Genomic DNA, 15,255 nt, shown 5'->3' with positions numbered 1-15,255 from the left:
TTATACACAGAAAATAAACTGCCAAGAAATTAATATCGGAATCTTACCAAAGGTATTATAGTGACCAGCTTTGAAAGGTCAATTACAAATAAACTTAAAACAGCAGAGATCAGAGTAAATTAAATAATATGAGTGGAGAAAACACACAATGTACAAGAGCAAGAAGTCAGAAAACAATACTGAGGCAAAGATTTATTAGTGTACAAGTTAGTTTTGATAAACTAATGGTTACTTGTCCCGGTAAATTATCAAGATTTTCACTGCAAAAGTATTTTCCCATGCGTTAGAGTCTGGAAGGAATATGCCTCTCTCAAATTGTCATTTAGTTATTTCTCCCCACCCCTCAGAACACAGAAATAGGTTTGAGTATGGACCAGCCGTTTATGAAAGGCCTAGGACACAGATATCCATACACATTACACGAGTTACAGTGAAGGTTCCTGGACAAACACAACCAATATTTGGGAAAAAAGATGTTGGCTGTAGAGGTGATGTGGACTAAAGCATATTCATGTCCTTCTGAAAGGAAAATGAGGAGAAACCTTACCGCCGTTCTGTGGAACACCACGTAACGCAAAACACTGCCAAGGAACAGAAGTCCAGTGTAGCTGTCACGGGACTGAAACTACAGACAACCAACCAACCCCATCAACGAGCTAAGTCAAAAAGCAATATTGACTTCTGTCATAGACCAACCCTATTCCGGAAGCATCGTCAGAACAAACAGTTAGTGATGTAGTGGCCTGAGCTACAGTCTGAGCTTAGTAGGGAAAGGGACTCTCAGACTGCCTGGGAAGTGGGGAGGTCGTGCCTGCACCGGAACCTGCAGGCCTGGTGGTATCTGTTTACCTCCCGGGGGGCCTAGGAGCTCTACACATCAAGTAATTCAGTAATTAATAGGAGTATTTAAGTGAAAGAGACCAAAGGCGGGCTCTGTAGTGACACGTACTGGACAGATGAGTGTTCTAGAAAATGACATGATAAATGTAAGCCATAAAATCAAATGCACTCATAAAGGTACACCTACTTTATGTTACATAAAAACTGCAGACTACAAACTGGGCATGCGTACCATAACATCTTCCCTGCGAAAAGCCGATGAGTGGGATTTCTCGCAAATATTTACTGCCATGATACAAAACAATTATGTGCAAACTGCGAGGTCCCTAAAGTAGCAGTTAGAGTTTATGTACAGAAAGGTGTCACTATCTCATCAAAATGCAAGTGATGGAACTTCCCAGAGTTTATAACACAGAACAGTAACCACCACAGGCTCCTCCTCCGTGGCTGTCTTCCATGTGTGCCAGTTTCACGCCTTTGTTCTGATTCTCGCTTTCCCACAGTCCAGGTGTCTGAATGATCTTTTCAACAAGTTCCTCAAAGGCACACTGGACGCCGTCACAGGTTTTTGCACTTGCCTCTGAAAGTCAAGGGAAAGGGTCAGAGAATTTCCTTTCTGGCCACGTCCCCATGTTCTTCCGGGAAACTTTCACGGCATACGTATCAGCTTGTGATACACTGAGAGCCATGTGAGCAATTCCTTCCCACGAGTTCAGTATTAATGACGTCCCAACTCTATTTAAATGCCAGCCGCTGCAACACCGCCATGCAAGCCCAACACTTGGGGACAGAATTCTAACTTGTAAAGCCCTACTCAAATATTATGCCGGAGTTATTTCCCTAAGTTTCAACTTTTAAAATGAGCCCCAAACAGACCTTATTCCACTTGAATGATTAACCTGATTGTTCTGTGTGCAAACAACGATCTTAGGTGGCCGACTACGAAGAACACACTGACCCCACTCTCCTTCTGCTGATGGAACTCGAGTACACTCTCCGCCGGCGTGGAGCCTCTGTCTGAAGTGACTCATCCCATCCGTCCTTCTCACCGCTCCTCCACCTCAGCTGCTGATCGGCCTTTTTAGGGTGGCGGCCGTGCTAGGAACTGAACCCAGGCTTTGCACTGAGCTGTACCTCGGCCCTTTTTTATATTTTGAAACAGAATCTCACCAAGGAGAAAGAGAGGGAGAGAGGGACAGAGGGACAAGAAAGGGAGGAGAGGGACGAGAGAAAGAGCAAAGCGAGAGCCAGGGCCCTGCACGAGAGGACGGGTCAGACCACACCCGGGGCTCCCCACCACGCCTCCGGGGGTCTCAGCACCCTGTCAGTCCCAACTCCCACCACCGCCAGCCTTCTCCCGGCCGACACACTGCGCGCCAGCCTCGCACAGCTCTCAGCGCGCTAGTCCAGCTCCTGCCTCACCCTGAAAAGCTCTCCTTTCCGCCCCCACTGCTGCACAAAGGGCCCAGCCTCGAACAGTTCCGTCCGTGGCTGTGGCCCAGTGACTCTCCTGGCAGCCTTCTCTCTCCTCATTTTTAATAAACTGCATCCTCAGACCCCGGTGAGTCCGGAAGACTTGCGGTGTTCAAAGCTCCCCCGGCCCCTCTCCTAGACTGAGGGCTCGGCAAACCTTTCCTGTGAGGGCCTGGTGGGGAGTATTCTGGCCTCCGCCGTGAGGACTAGGACGGGTGGCGAGTGGACACAGCCAGGCCGGTCCGCGACGTAGTCTGCCAACGCCTCTCCCACCTGCCTCAGCTGTGAATGTGCCCACCAGACACGGGAGGAGCTTTTCCAAGCTGCAGATTCTAACTCAGAAAATGCGGGGCAGGGCCTGAGATGAAGCTTCTCAACCAACGCCCAGGTGGGGCCGATCCTGACACAGCTTCAGCACCAGGCACCGAGACCACCAAATGCCACACATTCTGAGAGGAATGATGCGATTGTGTTCTCTACGCCCCCACGAAATACCATCCTATTCTATTTTTACAGGAGGAAAAAGACTCTCATTTCATAGTCAGATTTTGCAGCATAAGAGAACTGTGGACTACACAAATTTCATGTGTCATAAATATAAAGCATGATCAAAACATGTAAGTTTTAAAACCTATTACAGTAAAAGACACATCGCCACGGGCCCCTCAAATTACCCCTCCAGGCTCTGCACCACACACCCTGTCGTTCTTGTCACTGTCTGAGGCTGGTCTGGAAGGCCTGTGTGATGGCATCACAGCTGAGCGTCTTCACAGGCTGTGATCACAGCGCAGCAGACTGCTGCTGAGTGCCAGCTCACGGAAGGGCGGACTCATAAAAAACACCACGCACGATGGCCTGGGGTCCTCATCCAGCTGTCCCCAAATCTGACATGCGACTTCTGGTCCTTCCCCAAAGTCGAATGGCCATGAAAAGTAAACATCCCGAACTGATTCAGAACATCAGGCCAAGGGCCAGGGAATGCAGCTCAGTGGCACTGTGCCTGCCTGGCAAGGGCAAGGCCCTGAGTTTGATCCCTAGTAGGGCGGGGTGGGGGGAGCATCAAGCCAGCCACCAATGTGCACAAATGAGACAGGAAAGAGGACTTTCAGAACGGCTTCGGGAAGTAGCAGTACACAGATCAGAGTGCTTGAAGCAAGAGGGAGGACTGCAAGAGTAATTAAGGGCAACGTGTCTCTTTCTGAAACATTTCCTTAAGCATTCACTGTATTTTAATCACAGCTCAAAAATGCAGCAAAAACTTTTAAAAAATTCCTTGTTAATCAGGAAAGGGGAGACATTCATTCATACACTCACTTACCTATAAATAACATGGAATGCTTGCGTGCAAACTTCAGGCCTTCATTCCTGTCAACCTCACGATTTTCCTAAAAGATAAACATAATGATTAAGAAAAGCTGCCGAGATACAGAACAAAAACTGCGACTGTCTGCCTTCTTACCTTATCAATTTTATTTCCAACTAGCATGTTCACTATGTCGTTTCTGGTACAGTACGTTTCCAATTCATTCAGCCAATTATCCAGCTTCACAAAGGTGTCCCTTCTTGTGACATCATAAACTGCAAGGAGAGCAGGTGTGTTAGGCAAGCACGGAAGGTGAGAGGCAGCGACACTGGTTTCTGCCGTGCGCCTGGAAGCTGGCATCACCCTGCCAAGACTTTCTTGTTGAACTCAGTGCTCAGAAACAGCTGTGCTGATCCCCACGGAAGAAACCAGGGTTGAGAGACACTGAACACATCTCAATCCTATAACACAGGTGATGGTAATGAAATTACGTACCGTGTCGGATTCCTGAAAACCAATTTCACCAAAGCAACAGTTGTTCCTGTTCAAAACGATTAATGAGGTCTGTCCAGATACGAATGTTTAGATCTAAATTTAGGGGATTTTTTCTTTTTGTTTTGTTTTTTTTACAAGGAGCAGAATTTGCCACTTTGAACAAACTGCCGCACAGTTAGGGAGTGGGGTCCTGAGTGCTGCCTCTAGTATCGCTGTCGCCTTACACAGAAATGTATCAATTTGTTTTCCAAAAGCAAACCAGTATTATAAGAATCACTACTAAGTCGTGATATAAAAATTCTTGGTACAAGTGGCCAATAATTTTAGTTTTCCAGGAATATCAAGGGAAGCACTTTTCCCCAAATTACACTGAGCCCATCTGTTGTTTTCAATTTTGACTGTGAATAAACTGTTAAGCGCTTTGTGCTTTTATAAATACAACTGGTAGAACAGATTCTCCTAAGCAAGAAATATCCTTTTTTACAGACTGAAGCTAATATGAATTCATTGATGAAAGGAAATCAGTGTTTGGTAACAGTCCAAGACAGACCAGTGTGGAGACACCGTCAGTACACCCTCACTAACATGTACTTTTAACCAGAGTGTTGTCTTCATTTTTTAATTGCTAGGCAAAGGACTGAAATTTTTTTAAAGTTTTAATAAATATTAATAATAAATTAAGTCAGCCACGCATGGTTGTGTACATTTGTAATCCCAGCACTCAGGAGGCTAAGGCAGGAGAATTGTCCCAAGTTTGAGGCTAGCTTAAACTGCATAGCGAGAGGCCTGTCTTTAAAAAAGAAAAGAGAAAAAGAATACTGCAGTTAAAAACGTACCTAATATAACACCCTGTGCACCTCTGTAGTAGCTAGGAGTTAATGTTCGAAACCTCTCCTGACCAGCAGTGTCCTAGAAGGAACAATTATAAAAAAAAGAAAGAAAAAGTATAAATAATAGACCTAGAAAGCCAGACAGTATTATGAAAAATACTATCGATGCACAAGCTCATAAAACAGCTGGAATTTAAATAAGATTACATTACATAAAATAAAATAAAAACTGATTCAGCTCTAGAAAAATTCAATTAAGACTCTGACAATTTTTTATTAAAATTTTTATCCCACAAGAAATTCTTTTCATTGAAATCCAAGGTTCTCAACTCCTGATGCACAGTCTAATTTTCTGGGAATCTTGTGTCCAATCTACAAAGACTGTGGCAGGATAAGAAGGGCAATTAAAAAAAAAAAAACAAAACTTTCCCAGTTATTCTAATGTTGAATCAAAGCTGAGAATCACAGATTTAGAGAGAAATATACACAGGTGTCTTATTTCAGGTAAGGAACTTTTAGGCTAAACTGTGTAAGGGTTTCTGTGCATCTTTAGGGAAATGCCTAATATACCTTATTGAATTTCTGACTTACGTTAGGGTTCATGAACTACAAAAGGTGTACTACTGGAGAAAGAATGTAAATTTCCTAAAAGCAGAGATCTCATCCGTCCATTACCAGTTTAACTCCAGTGCACAGAGCAATGCTCCCCATGGGACAGCTGCTCAAAATGGCAGGTGAAGGAGTGAACCAACGTGACAAGCCCACCCCTCCAGGCCTGGGCGGAGCTAGGATCATAGAAAGTAGCAGCTGGCAAACTGCCAGCTCAGCCACCACCTACTTTATCGAGTAAGATTTAAATTTTATTAAAAGTCGGACACAAAGCCAGGAATGCATTTACATATTATCATTTGGCTTGGTGAAGGGTTGCGCTATTTATTTACTGCATGGCCCTTTAACACAAAGTCTGCAATGGGCTGAAGGAATTTGAAAGAGTAAACACATATATCAAAGCGCAACTTAGCCAGGAGTCCCACTATGATAAATTCCACTTTTGCTATAGAATAAGCAGAAGCTACTTTAGATATAAAAAGTTAGATAAAAACTAAGAGGTTTGTAAGGCTGGAGGAGAATCTTCACGCAGCAACAAGGGGCGTCGTCAGCGACACAGAACACTCTTGGCTGAGGGGAGAAGGCACCTGAGGAAACACACAGTCCCAGAAATAAGAGGAAAAGAACTTGCAATGTCAACCACTTTGAACCTTACCTGTTCTCCACAGATAAGCGTACATTAATGCAGAATTTTTTTGACTCTTCAGAGAAACATTTTTCCCTTCGTATCTCTCCTGTTTCAGTACCTAATGATTACATTCTTCGTGGAAGGTGTGCATGTACGAAGTCTACCTTCATTCTGGTGTGGTTTTTTGTCCCCTTTTCTTCCCCTTCCTCCAACCATTGCTCCCCTCCAAATTTACAAATGCTCTGTCTCTATTTTTTTCTTATCTCCTTTCCCTCCCTCCTCCTCCCCACGTCCCTCCCTCTCCCCATCTGGACAAGTTCTCCCACCTTCCTAGGATCTCTCCCCAATTGCGCTTTTTATTTACATGGTACTTTGGATTTCTCCCACAAGTGAGTAATACAGAAGAAGCAAAGAATGTTTTGTTTCCAGATTCTCATCACTATAGAAACTAGTTCTCTCCTTTGCCATGATTAAGTAACACATTTAAAATTAAACTTTCTAAACAGATAAATGTATGAGATAAAAATCATTTATCTTTATAAAAATTTTCTTGGGTTCAAAGTGTCTTATAAAACCTGTGTCTGATATTAAAATTATTCTATTTGAATATTTACCCATGTTTTCAGGAACAACAAAATAAATTAAAGCTACATAAAGCAGACTTATGACCTGAGCCAATTATAATTTAATAGCATGATACAGGCTGATATTTTGAATTAATAATCATTTTAAAATTCCACGTGAATGCCCAGTAACCTTTTTTGATCACTACGATCAATTTAAGTTTGTTAAAAAAAAAAATCAACTGGAGGGCCAGGGATGTAGCCCAGAAGCACCGCACCTGCCTGGCAAGCACAGGCCCTGTTCAATCCCCAGTACCAAAAAATAAATAAATAAATAAATAATAAAAATTTAAAAAAAAAAAATTCAAGTGGAAACCATGATGATACAATTTCTATATTTAACTGTATCATCACTTCAGAGAGCAACTGGGAATATATGTACTTGATATATATATAGAAATAAACTCAGAGTTCATAGCCTTAGATCAGTATCTGAGAAAATCTGATTCATAAAACTAAATAAGCAATTATATTCTAAAAGGACAAAGCTCAACAACTTATTTACATGTAAAATATGTTTTTAGCAACAAACTACTTAGTAACTTTGGGAATTCCATCATGTTAAGCATTTAAATCTGAATAGTACAATCTTAAAAGATAAGGAAAAGCCATATTTAAAAGAGAAGATTCAGTTTTGAAACAGAAAATCGGGAAATTTAAAATTTAGTTTTTTTCCTTACATGGAATAGTTTCAACTTCATAACAAATAATTTTGAGAAAGAATCAAGAATGAAATAATGCAATCCTAAAATCATGCTGTTACGACAGGAAAGCAGCCATTCTATTTGCGGAAGGAAATTATACCCATAACTCCAGAAGCCAGAAAGTGAATGAACAGTAACTCTGTTCACTCCTCTTCACTGAGATCAACTTCAAAAACTGCCCTGATGAAACAACATAAAAATCAGAATTGCAATCCACTTAAGATAGCCATAAAACATTGTTTTCAAAGTAAAGACAACAGCAAACAATGTCCTAATACTAAAATATTACACGTGACTTTGACATTTTACACAAGACTATTTAATCAAATCAGACATTTAGTCTTGACATTTCAGGTTTACTCATAAAAATGTTAAACTACTACTTGGGGCAGGGCACAAAACGCTGTTGCAAAAGCATCAGACCAGGATTTATCAAAACTATATACTGAATAGTCAGAAGTTGAGCTTTTGCTTCTATATGGGTTTTGTTTGGGGGGTTTTTTGGTACCAGGGATCAAACTCAGGACCTTGCACTTGCCAGGCAGGAGGAGACACCACAGCTCCTACTTGTTTTTAAAATCAGGAATGTGTGCTAAGTGCGATGACCTTTGTGAGATAAACCCAGCAGACCTTTTTGTCTTAGGCTGTGCTTTCCTTTTCTGAGAGGTAAACAGAAATCATTAGAGACAGGTATGGATAAATCAAAGGCTGGGAAAGGTGTCGGACGGCTAAGACAACGTAGGAAATAGAAGCAAGGCGAGGGTGTAAAGATGGACAGCACAAGAAAAAACCTCAGAGGGCCAGGGATTTAGCTCAGTGGTGCCACAGCCAGCCTCACAAGCGCAAAGACCCGAGTTTGATCCCCAGTACCAAAAAAAAAAAAAAAACAAAATCCAAAGTTGGCAAACTCAAAATTTATAAATATCTATACTAACAAAGAAGAAAGGTAATTTTTTCCCTAAGCATCACTTCCTTTGTTTCCCTCGACAATTCAGTGTTGGTTCAGATGGCCTTTTTAAAACTCTAATGGAACATATCTACCATAAGTGATTCTCTCTGGAAGACTATGTGATGCGTTTTAATTCTTTTTTAAATATTCTGAAAAGAATATACATTGCAAAAATTTAAACAGAATAAGTCTGACTATTTACCCATCATAAGACACGCGTAACTATATGCTATGTCTCTTAGTGGACATCAAGTATCCCAAAGGCATGTAACACAAGTTGTTTTGTTCAACTCTCCAACACTAAATCATCTTTTGCTTCCATAAAAAAATTCAAGTTTAATACTTACAAAAACATACTTTTAAAACTCTTACCCATATTGCAAGTTTGGCCTTATTCCCATCCACTGAAATTGTTTTCACCTTGAAGTCAACACCTTGAAGAAAAGAAAATTTTAGTACTTTGAATATTCATTGTCAAGAAAACCAGAACATGGAAAAGCTCTACTTTATCAAAGGCTCAAATTCACAACCCAAATCCTTGGAATTCTGGGTATGTTTATAAAAGAAAGTGTCACTAAGATCAGCAGCTCGGGATTTAATCAGATTAAAGGAAAAGCAAATGCTTTGCAATTCAAACAAATACCTGTACTGTTTCCAACAAGGAAAAATTAAACTAAATTTAAGGTGATGGATAATTAACTGTACATATAAAAAATCAAAAGCTCAAATTATGGTGCAAACAACAGAGAAGAGTGTTCTTCACAGAGCGAAGATGGTGAGTTTTCAGGGGTTACCTAAGCACCCAGACACTATAGTTTCAACACTAACTCAGATCTTGAATGTAAGCAGCATAGTATAAAAGGGGTACTCACTCCTTGCCTATCCATTCTGCTTCAATTTTATCCTGAAAAATATTAGGGTTACATAGCCCAGTCAATGACCACGTGCCACCACATAATTCCAAAAGAAAATTTCATGTAATACACCCAACGCTGTAAGGATCTTCACAAGAGAGAGGTGGGTGCCCAAAGACCTGGGACAAATGGATATGAGCATGGCTCTGTGCAGAGAGGAGACCCCCATAAGAAATTACACAAGTTCTGTTAGACCCCCATCTCTCCAGGAAAAGCAGCTGCCATGCCATCCAGCTCAAATGAATAGTAACTGCTCTCGAGTCTCTAACAGATCATCAGACACAAAGTGCAGTCTGCCCCACTGGCCAGAAGGAAAACTCTGGCCCAAGAAGTGTGGGACGAAGCTTACAAGAGATCTTACCAGCTTGCCACTATTAATCTAACAAACAAAGGCAATGCCTAGCGGAACACTCGCCACCATTATGAAAACACTGGTAATTTTGGAAGGCTCCATTACATACACAAGTTAGGGAACAAAAATCCATATTCAAATGTGTGTTATGCCTAGTCTGCCTGCGTGCCAAAGACAGACAGGCAGATAGATATAGGTGTCTGTCTGGCTATGTTGGATCAGGTGATAAAGCCATATCATAAGTAAAAGGCCAGTGACAATTATGTAGTCCTAGGAAAACCTAAGAAGTATAAAATTTCTTTGCAACCAAACAAAGACCACATACTAAATAATCTTATATTCACCAATTCCAGATAAAGCATTATGTCACCTAAAAGTAGAAACATCTGTGTAAAAATTATTACATGTTCTACTGCTTAAAAGAAATACAGAGAAAGGTAATGGTCTTGCTGTGCCTACTAAATTAAAGCCACTGGTAGACACTATACAGAGACAGCCTGTCACAGTGTCTGGAGAATTCAGTTAAATTCTTTTCAGTAAGTACTATATACACGGTATTTTTTTTCCTTTTTATCTGCAGATGCATGTTCTGAGATCAGCCTCTTTCCTAATTAACCAAGTAAAGAAACTCACTGTCTCCATGTTTTTTCTTCCCTGTCCCATTATTTCTTTCTTTATTATTTGTTTTTGTGTGCTTCTTGACCAACAGTCTAATCACCCTCCCTGCCATAGGGAAAATTTGCATGCATACAGATAACTAACAATGTGTTCGGCTTAGTCTTCTGACATTGTCTGTGACATAGCAGTAACACCCACAGGAGACAATGCCCCTGGCATCCTACCATCAGGGTCAACAGACAAAGGAAGATGAAAGGAAAGGCATCATCCTGATCCACACCCGGGAAATCTCTACATGTCCCCCTAAAGCCTCATGTGCTCATAGGTGGAGCTTTCTGGAGGTGGCTGGATCAAGGGTGTGATGCAGGAATTAAGGACACCTCATCCTGGGTGTGTGCAGCACCACCCAAAAGGTGGGTAGCCTGAAAGGGATTAAAAGGGTCAAGGAGAAGGCAGGCTTGCCGCTTCTGCTTCTGCTGCTGGTTGCTGCTTGGCTGTCTCCTGCCTGCTTGCCATGAACTATTTCTCCTCTACGATGCCCCTCTGCAACGCCACTGAGCCATGGAGCCAACCAACTACAGACTGAAACTCCTACCAACTGTGAGCCAAAACAAACCTTTGCTCCTTTAATTTTGGGTGTAGGTTATTTTCTCTCAGCAATGAGGGTGTAACTGAGACACTTCTTATGAGACTGGCTTAAACCACCTCTTCAATCTCTTTATGTGGGTGTCAAGGAGCTCAGGAGAAAAGTAAAAGAACTGTCATTTTAGCTTTTTTCTTGTTCACTTGTGTTTGTATAGTTAGTAGGATCATTTAATTCAGTTTCATTACAGGAATCTTTTTTTAGGCCTATTTTAGTTAAAACTAGATATTATATTCAACAAAGCCTTTGAAATAAGCAGTAAGTGGAATATGAAAATTTATAAGAGAATAAGACAACAACAGACACTAGTGAATGGGACACCAGAACATTATCAACTGAAGCATTGTCCTTGTCAAGGAAGAGAAAAATCATTCAACAGAGAATGACTCAGGAGCTGGGCGTGGTGGCTCACACCTGGCAGGAGGATTGCCAGGGCAAAGCCAGACACTGTGAGGGGAGGGTGGGTGGGCTCAGATCATAGAGATGTGAGGATCAGCAAGCAAGGACATTAAAACAATTATAACTGTATATCATGTGTTTTAAAAAGTTAAAAGACAAATCAATGGTACAAAAATTAATTAAACAAAATTACTGACAACTGAAAGATCATTTAACAATAGAGGTTTTAAAGAAAGAAAAATAATAATTAGGTTGTAATATACCACTTCCAATAATGAGTAGGCAACAAGATAAATTATCAAGGGGGAAAAAAAAGATCTGAATGACACTACAAGCCAGTAAGACCAAACAGAACACTCTGTCCAGCAACAAATGTTCTCAAGTGTGCATGGAACATTCTCCGGGTAGACCCTATGTTGGCCACACAAAAAGCTTAGTAATTTTCAAAAGATGGAAATCATACAAAACATTTTTCTGAAGGAAAATAATATGAAACCAGAAATTAGTGACAGAAGGAAAACTGGAAAATTCACCAATATGTAGATATTAAAAGGCATCTTTTAGGGGTAGGGATGGAGCTCAGTGGTGCTGCACCTGCCTGGCAAGTGGAAGGTCCTCAGTTCAGTTCCCAATACTGGGGGGGAAAAGGTGGAGACATCTTTTTAAATAACCATAGATCAAAAAAATCACAGGGAAAATTTGAGACAAATGAAAGCACAACACAGCAAAACATAAAATGTAGTGAAAGCAATGCTAAGAGGAAACATATTGCTATAAACACATGCATTATAAAATAAACATCTGGACAATAATCTCACTATGCCTTCAATGACTAAAAGAACAAATGAAATGCAAAGCAGGTAAGACAGAATAATAAAGATTAGACAAGACAAATAAAATAGAGAAACTGGTGACCAAAGTTTTTTTTTTTTTAAAGTTCAACAAAATCAACAAACCTGTAAACTAGATTTACTTTAAAAAAGAGAGAAAATTAAAATTACAAAAATCAAGTAAGAAAGCGGGGGCATTACTGAGTATGCCTTATCTGGAATGCATGGGACCAGAAATGTTTCATATTTCAAAGTTCTTTGAATTTTGGAATATTTGCATAGACTTTTGTGTCACACTGGCCCTTAAAAAGTTTCAGACTTCAGAGCATTTCAGATTTCAGATTGATGGATTAGGGATGCTCAAACTGTATTAATAATTTTACAGAAAAAAGGATTATAAAACAGTAATAAGCAACTATACTCCAACAAACCGGATAATCAAGATGAAACTGGCGTACTGCTACAAGCATGCAATTTGCCAAAATTGACTCATGAAGAAACAGAGTAAATAATAAACTTCTAACTACTAAAGAGACTGAATCAATAATAGATCCAGTTAATTTCCAGAATATGAAATGGCTAAACATCTGTTAAAATCACATAAATAAAACAAAGGGAAAAAGAACATAAAATCATACCAATCATGTACAGAAAAAGTCTTTGACAAAATTCAGTGCCATTGCAACACTGAAAACATTCAATGAGAAACAAAAGGAATTTTCTTCTCTTTTTTTTTTTTTTTTTTTTTTTTTTTTTTGAGACAGGGTCTCACTATGTAGTTGAGACTGACCTGGAACTGTAGCCCACCATGCCTGTCCAGAAGGAATTTTCTCAACATAATAGATAAAGGGCTTGGGCCGGGGATTTAGCTCAGTGGTTCCACAGGCTACTTTGCTGAACAAAGTCCCAAGTTCTACCCCGGTACCAAAACAAACAAACAAACAAACAAAAAAAACAAACCAAACATGATAAAGGGCTTACATGAAAAACTCACCGCTAACACATTCTGTGATATGGACTGAAAGTTTCCCCCAGTAAGAGCAGAAATAAAACGACATCAACTTCCACCACTTTTACAGAGTATTCAACAGTCTAGCTAAAGGCACTCAGAAAGAAAAAGAATCCAAGTTGGAAAGGAAAAAGTAAAATTATCTCTTCCCACAAATGATGTGATCTTTTATTCAGAAAACCTTAGACATACACACACATTAAAATAACTGATTTTTTAAAAATAAAATAAAATAACTGATTTGAGTAAAGTTGTAGAATACAGAATGAACAGGCAAAAGGTTGAATTTATCCCCAAAAGAAAAAAAAATTTTTTTAAAGCTCTCTATAATAGCATCAAAATAAACAAGTAAATAGAATAAATGTAACCAGAGATAAAAGACTTGTACATTACAAAGCACTATTGAAGAAATCAAACAAGACCCAAGTAGTGGAAAGAATCTTAACTTCATTAATTGGCAAGCACAGGATCCACGAATGGCAGCAGTATCCATAGTATCTAGAGATTCAACATGATTGCTATAAAAATGTCAATAGTTTTACTGCAAAAATGGAAACAATGGTACTCATATTTACACAGAATTTCAAGAGGCAATAAAATAATGAGGCAAAATCTTTTTTAAAAAGAATAAATTTCGCTGGGTGTGGTGGTGCACGCCGGTACTACCAGCACTTGGGAGGCTGAGGCAGGAGGATCTGCTGTGAGTTCCAGACCAGCCTGGGCTACATCATGAGTTCCAGGTCAGTCTCAACTACATAGTGAGACCCTGTCTCAAAAAAACCAAAAGACAACAACAAAAAAAGAGCTATAGGGAGAATGTGACATAAAATTATTGTTTAATTGGATCAGAGTTTCTGTTTACAACGATCAAAAACTTCTGGAAATGAATAGTGGTGACATTGGTAGAACAGCACAAATACACAGTACTCAATATCAGTGAATTAAATGTGAAGTAAAGGTACAATATACATTATGTATATTTCACCACCACCACCACAACAAAAAGTTCATCCCAGCAATGAAAACTATGTAAATAAATTAATAAATAAATAAGACCACCTGGCAGATCTAATACTTGTTAAGGAAAATGAATCCATGGCTAAAATTCTACCCATCAAAAAAATTTCGGAGAGTGAGTGAATTCTACTAAATATTTAAACAATAATCCACTCTAAACAAAAATTTTCCAGGAAGTTGAAGTGAACACTTCCTCAGTTCTTCTCTAAGTCCTACTACATCACCCTCATACCAAAAACCAAAGACAACAGTTAAAAAAAAACACCAAGCAATATCCCTTGTGAACATAAACAAAATATTAAACACGATTTTATACAATGAACCCAAAAATGAAACAGCAAAATATCATGACCAAGTGGGGTTTATCCAAGAAACAGAAGGGTGGTTTAACACTGAAAAAAAATTAACATGCACTTCATTATATGAATATTTATGTTAGTAACAAGGGAAAAGAATAAGAGTTACACAACTGAGAATGAAAATGTATGGAATACTTAGTACTAAATCTGAAAAAAAAAATGTGAAAAATCTATGCACTCAAAATTATAAAACGTTCTAGGGGCCGGGGATTTGGCTCAGTGGTTCTACCGCCTGCCCTCACAAGCACAAGGACCAGAGTTCAATCCCCAGTACCAAAACAAAAAAAAACAAAAGCAACCTCCCCCAAAAAAAACTCCAAAAAAAATTATAAAACATTCTAAGAAAAATGTGAATGAATGAATGGGGGCACATAATGTATTCAATGTGTTCAATAATCATCAAGATCAACACTGCTAAACGTCCAGTATACCGCAAAATGATCTGCAGATACAACACAATGTCTATCAAAATCCTAAGAGGCTTTTATTTTTAAATCAATGAGCTGATTCTAAAGTCCACTGAGAAATAATGCAAAGGAATAAAAATACCCAAAACAGGGGTTGGGGATTTGGCTCAGTGATGCTGCAGCCTGTCTCGCAAGCACAAGGACCTGAATTCAATCCCTGGTACCAAAAAAAAAAAAAAAAAAAAAAAAGAAC

General features: G+C 39.6%; 1 protein-coding gene across 1 annotated transcript in view; it reads right to left on the bottom strand.

Moving 5' to 3' along the window:
* Positions 1-321: 321 nt before the first annotated feature.
* Positions 322-15,255, bottom strand: part of Rab18 (RAB18, member RAS oncogene family) — a 20,897-nt gene continuing 5,963 nt past the window's right edge. The window contains exons 2-6 of the mRNA XM_010621276.3: positions 8,827-8,888; positions 4,948-5,020; positions 3,773-3,891; positions 3,632-3,698; positions 322-1,420 (exon numbers count right to left, since the gene is read on the bottom strand). Coding sequence (XP_010619578.1) covers positions 1,245-1,420; positions 3,632-3,698; positions 3,773-3,891; positions 4,948-5,020; positions 8,827-8,888 — 497 coding nt within the window. The 3' untranslated portion in view covers positions 322-1,244. The remainder of the gene's footprint in view (positions 1,421-3,631; positions 3,699-3,772; positions 3,892-4,947; positions 5,021-8,826; positions 8,889-15,255) is intronic.

The sequence above is a fragment of the Fukomys damarensis genome, unplaced genomic scaffold (assembly GCF_012274545.1).
Source record: "Fukomys damarensis isolate Sample0158 unplaced genomic scaffold, DMR_v1.0_HiC HiC_scaffold_19, whole genome shotgun sequence".
NCBI lineage: Eukaryota > Metazoa > Chordata > Mammalia > Rodentia > Bathyergidae > Fukomys > Fukomys damarensis.
This window is presented reverse-complemented; position numbering and strand designations above follow the sequence as displayed.